General features: G+C 40.9%; 1 protein-coding gene across 1 annotated transcript; it reads right to left on the bottom strand.

Moving 5' to 3' along the window:
* Positions 1 to 445: 445 nt before the first annotated feature.
* LOC136065550 (uncharacterized) lies at positions 446 to 1,602 on the bottom strand. The gene is made up of 2 exons (XM_065768903.1): positions 1,113 to 1,602; positions 446 to 1,002 (listed from the first exon to the last, which is right to left on the bottom strand). The coding sequence occupies exons 1-2, from the start codon at positions 1,600 to 1,602 to the stop codon at positions 446 to 448; spliced, it is 1,047 nt and encodes a 348-aa protein (XP_065624975.1).
* Positions 1,603 to 4,272: the final 2,670 nt, after the last annotated feature.

Genomic DNA, 4,272 nt, shown 5'->3' with positions numbered 1-4,272 from the left:
ATCTTTTGGTGTTTTGAAAAACCTCGTCCCTCTTAATCGCTCTCAGCTCAGCCATGTCCTTAGGAAGAAGAAGTGTTTCTTCTAATGCTGAGGCAACTCGGCACCCAAGCCCGCCACTGAAGTCCCTAATTGAAGCATCCTCTTTTATAGGCCTTTTATCGAGCATAGGGGTTGGGAGCCAGACCTCGGGATCCGATGACTGAGTGGTTGTTTTATCTACCTCTCGCTGTGTTCCATGACTTGTTTTCTGCTGCTTAGCAGCTCTTTGGTCCTCACCCTCGGTGGTAGTAGGAGTCCGCCCAACGTCCATCACTCCTTTGCCCTTCGGCTCTCTTTTCCTTTTCGGATCACTGGGCTCATTCACGGTCGGTTGGGATGACTGAGGAAGTGGAGGGGGAGGAGACGGTGCTTGGACCTGAATTTGCTTTTCCACCACCCTGCCAGACTAACCCTCAATTACTTCTTTCAAGCTCCTCTGGCTTCTCCTTTGGATGACCATCTTCTTAGAAGTCGCTTCAGGAGACTGGAGGTGATTCAAAACTTCAAGTTCGTCAGCAGAGTCGGGCAACTCCGCAAGTCCTCCGGGGATTTCTTCTTCTTCTTCTTCTTCTTCTTCTTCTTCTTCTCCTCCTTCGTCCTCTTCTTCGGCTTCTTTTTCTTCTTCTTCTCCCACTTTTTGGGGAGTGGAGCGTGATGATGAAGCTCCGGTAGAAAGAATAGCCTCCGACAATGGTTCAGTAAAGGGCTCACCTTCAGGGATAAGTTCGCCCTCAGGAACGATGAATCCCTCAAAGATTACACTGATACGGTGGAGCCGAGGATCTTTTGCCTTTATCACGCACTTGGGAGCCTGAAAGGCTGTGGACGCAGGCTTATACTTGAGTATTAAGTGTGCGGCTCGTAATTGGCCGTCGGAGGGATTCACATATATCTCAGACCGTAGAATTCTATCTAGGCTCTCCTTGTTGATCAGCCTGAGACGACGCCTAGTGGCGCGTTTGTCTGCAAAGTAATTAGAACATAAAAAGAAAATTCCATTAGGAATAAAAACTGCTTGTCTGTTCGACCATTATAAATGGTGAACACAGGCTGGTGGAATCGTCGAGGGAGACTAGCGTCTTCAATATGTCGTGTGAAAGGCGATTTAGAGACCTGATTCAAAGCCTTGTTCAAGGCATCATTCCCCTGACCCTGGCGAGTCGGACTTTTACTTCTTCGCCTACGATGGTGTTCTTCCTCGCACGAAAAAGACTCACTGGGGGGAGTTCTCGACCTCTGCCTGTAACTGGCGTCATCCGACTCCTCAGAAGAGTGCTTAGAGTTATGAGCCTTACGCCTTCGTCGTTCATATCGCAGCTCCCTCTTCAACTTGTCGATCTCATGCTGCAAATTTCCCCCACTCTTTACAGGGGAAACATGGCCTTTTCCCCGGGAGCGGCTTCTAGTTGTATGGGTTGTACGGGTACTTCCCTCATGATCCTCCCCTTGTTCGTGGTCTACCAACGGATCGCCATGCTGAGAGCCCCTAGACTCTGCTTGGTGTTGATTAGCATCTGCCTGTTGCGGGCCCGCCAACGGTTGCTGCGGTACTCCCTCTTCCATCGTGAGTATCACACCTGCCCTTCCTTCTCAACAGATCAAATTCTTCCCACAGACGGCGCCAATTGTAGGGACCCAGTTTGGATTGACCCCGAGTGATGGGTTTTCAGCCCAATAAGCCCAAACAATACATTTTTAGAGTATGGGTCCAAGAACTAGTACTGTTTTTCAGGAAGGGTTCTACTCATCAATCAATAAGGGATACTTTCGGTTCGCTCTCTGAGGAAAATTATCCTCGGCTCTCTTTCAATTGGTCTCTCTCTTTCTTTTTCTTTTTCTCCTTTTCTTCCGTCTTTTTTCTTCTTTTTTTTTTCCCCCTTTCTCTGTTTTCTTCATTCCTATGTTATATACTCCGTTCTCCCCCTGTTTCCATCGTACACGTGTAGTTCTTATCCTGGGAGCTCCTTTCTGTCCCATCCAGTACCTACCGGAACCTTCAGCTTAGTGGCCATAAAGCTGCTTAGTTACTGTTCAGGTATCACCTCCACATTAATGCGGCCAGACTGTTAGCTGGAAAGCATTTAATGTGGAGGTGATGGCCTCAAAAGATATTTGCTACCTTCCCCGACGCCTCCTAAGCTATATCCAATTTCTAGTTCAGATACAACTTGGTGGGGTCTTTCCGCTAACATGAAGGTTACCTTGACCTCGGACTTTGTTGTCCTCAGACGTGTGTTATGCCGCTGTATATAATATCTACTTGTTTCTTTCATACCACCCATTTGATGAGAATAAAACTTTTTAGGCTGTCCTCGGATTACTACATGTTCTCGGATTGGGCCTTTGGGCCCCGAGCCCATTTCTGAGGATTACTATACCTTTTTAACTAACAGGCCCCACAGTATAGTATAGATCTCGTTTTTCAAAATTTCCCATAAAGAAATTTAGAGAGGAAGAAATGTGAAGATACGCATTTGTGCCCTAAATTTGATTTTTTGAATTGAAGCTTGTATTAGAAACAAATAAAAATTGAAGAAGAGTGGTGGTTATTTTTTGCTTTGTATTTACTAAGTAAGCACTTTTGGTTCCTAAAATTTCAAATGCACTATTGGCCATTGAAATTTAAAAATAAGTCTTATTTGTGCTTTAGTTAACCATTGTTAGTCTCATTGCCTATGTGGTTAATTGAGCAATGACATCACATGGCATATGGTACCAATGGAAAGACTAAGAGTCTAGGGGAAGAGATTGAAGAGTTGATTGAGCAATGAAATCACATGGCATATGGTATCAATGGAAAAACTAAGAGTCTAAGGGAAGAGATTGAAGAGTTGAAAGCCCAATTAGAAAAGCTCCGTACATACTGTGCGTAATTAATACCGCTCATTACTCAAATTATGAAATTTGCAAGTTTTAAATGTTATAATGTAAAAGTGACCTAAACCTGTAGAATGCATTAAATTTAAAATAATTTCTTTTAAATGTCTTAGAATGACAATTAAGATCATGCATGCCCTTGGCCCCACAAAGGACTTGTTGATTGGGTCGAAAATTAAACGGCTAGTCGTACAAAACGACATTGCAGCAGATGTGGTCTTGCGTCCCGGGCTACTACAATGCCTCACATAAAACCTTCGAAATTTAAAGCTGCCTAAACAGCAAAACAACAAAATGGCGCACTCGTTTTTGCTAGAGATGCTGAAAATTCTGCTCACTAATATATATATATATATATACCAAGCAATATTTTGCTAGAGATGCTGAAAATTTTGATCTTGGATTAGTGCGATGGTCAATACCCTCCTTCCAAGCAATATTTCGCGGGTTTACATTCTCAACTTTGGGTTTGATAAGACTGTTGTGGACTCTCAGTACAAGAAGAAATTTAAACACGGTTTCTGAACTTTATTAAATTAATTTTGAGAAAGAGATACCAATTCATATTGTGGCTTAAAATGAAGATATGATTCAGATATATTTGGTAATGTAACACATTTAACTACCAGAGAAACTATAACTGTAATACCTGGAAAAAAAAAATTTAAATGAAGGTTATTTAAGTAAATTTGTTTATGGGGTCAATTTTATAATTAATATTTCTAAGAGATTTTTAGAAAATAAGGTTGAAACTCTAATTATATATAAGCTTATTATGTCAATGTATATGGGGAGATATTTTGAGAAGGGAGACTATCCAAATTACTCCAGTAGAGAAGGATTGACTGCACGATTGAGGTAAGAGCTTAAAATTTTATTTCTTGTCAAATCTAAGTTTTATTTAGAATTAGAGTATTTTTTTTTATGTGGGTATTTTGGCCAGTAGTGAAATAATTTAATTATTCAAGAGTTTTAATGATGCAAACGAAGAAAAGTTTGAATTTATTTTCAGTAAACTCAACGCTATTACTGCAGATGCTTCTATGTTCAGTAACTTAAATCTTTATTTATGCCTTTTGCTGCGTTGAATGGAGATGGAATTTGCAAATTTTTAGGCTTCGTGAGACAAGTTCTACACAACCCTTTATTTAAGGAATGTTACCGAATTATTGGAGTTGCGGTCCGACAAGTTAAAAAAATAAATAAATAAATAATAATTGTGTATCCGCAAAAGCCTAGGTGCGTTGATAGAGATGATATAGTCATGTATTTAGTTTTGTCCTTATCTCAAAAGTGAGTTAAAGGTGGCAGGTGGTAGGAAAGTAAAGAAAATTATATATTATGAATATGTGGATT

The sequence above is a fragment of the Quercus suber genome, unplaced genomic scaffold, assembly GCF_002906115.3.
Source record: "Quercus suber isolate HL8 unplaced genomic scaffold, Cork oak 2.0 scaffold_4, whole genome shotgun sequence".
NCBI classification, from domain to species: domain Eukaryota; kingdom Viridiplantae; phylum Streptophyta; class Magnoliopsida; order Fagales; family Fagaceae; genus Quercus; species Quercus suber.
This window is presented reverse-complemented; position numbering and strand designations above follow the sequence as displayed.

Excerpts from the sequence above, each read along its gene's own strand:
- LOC136065550 (XM_065768903.1), bottom strand. The coding sequence starts at position 1,602 with ATGGAAGAGGGAGTACCGCAGCAACCGTTGGCGGGCCCGCAACAGGCA. Across the intron at positions 1,003-1,112 it reads ACGACATATTGAAGACGCTA|ACAAACGCGCCACTAGGCGT; the intron begins GTCTCCCTCGAC and ends ATTACTTTGCAG.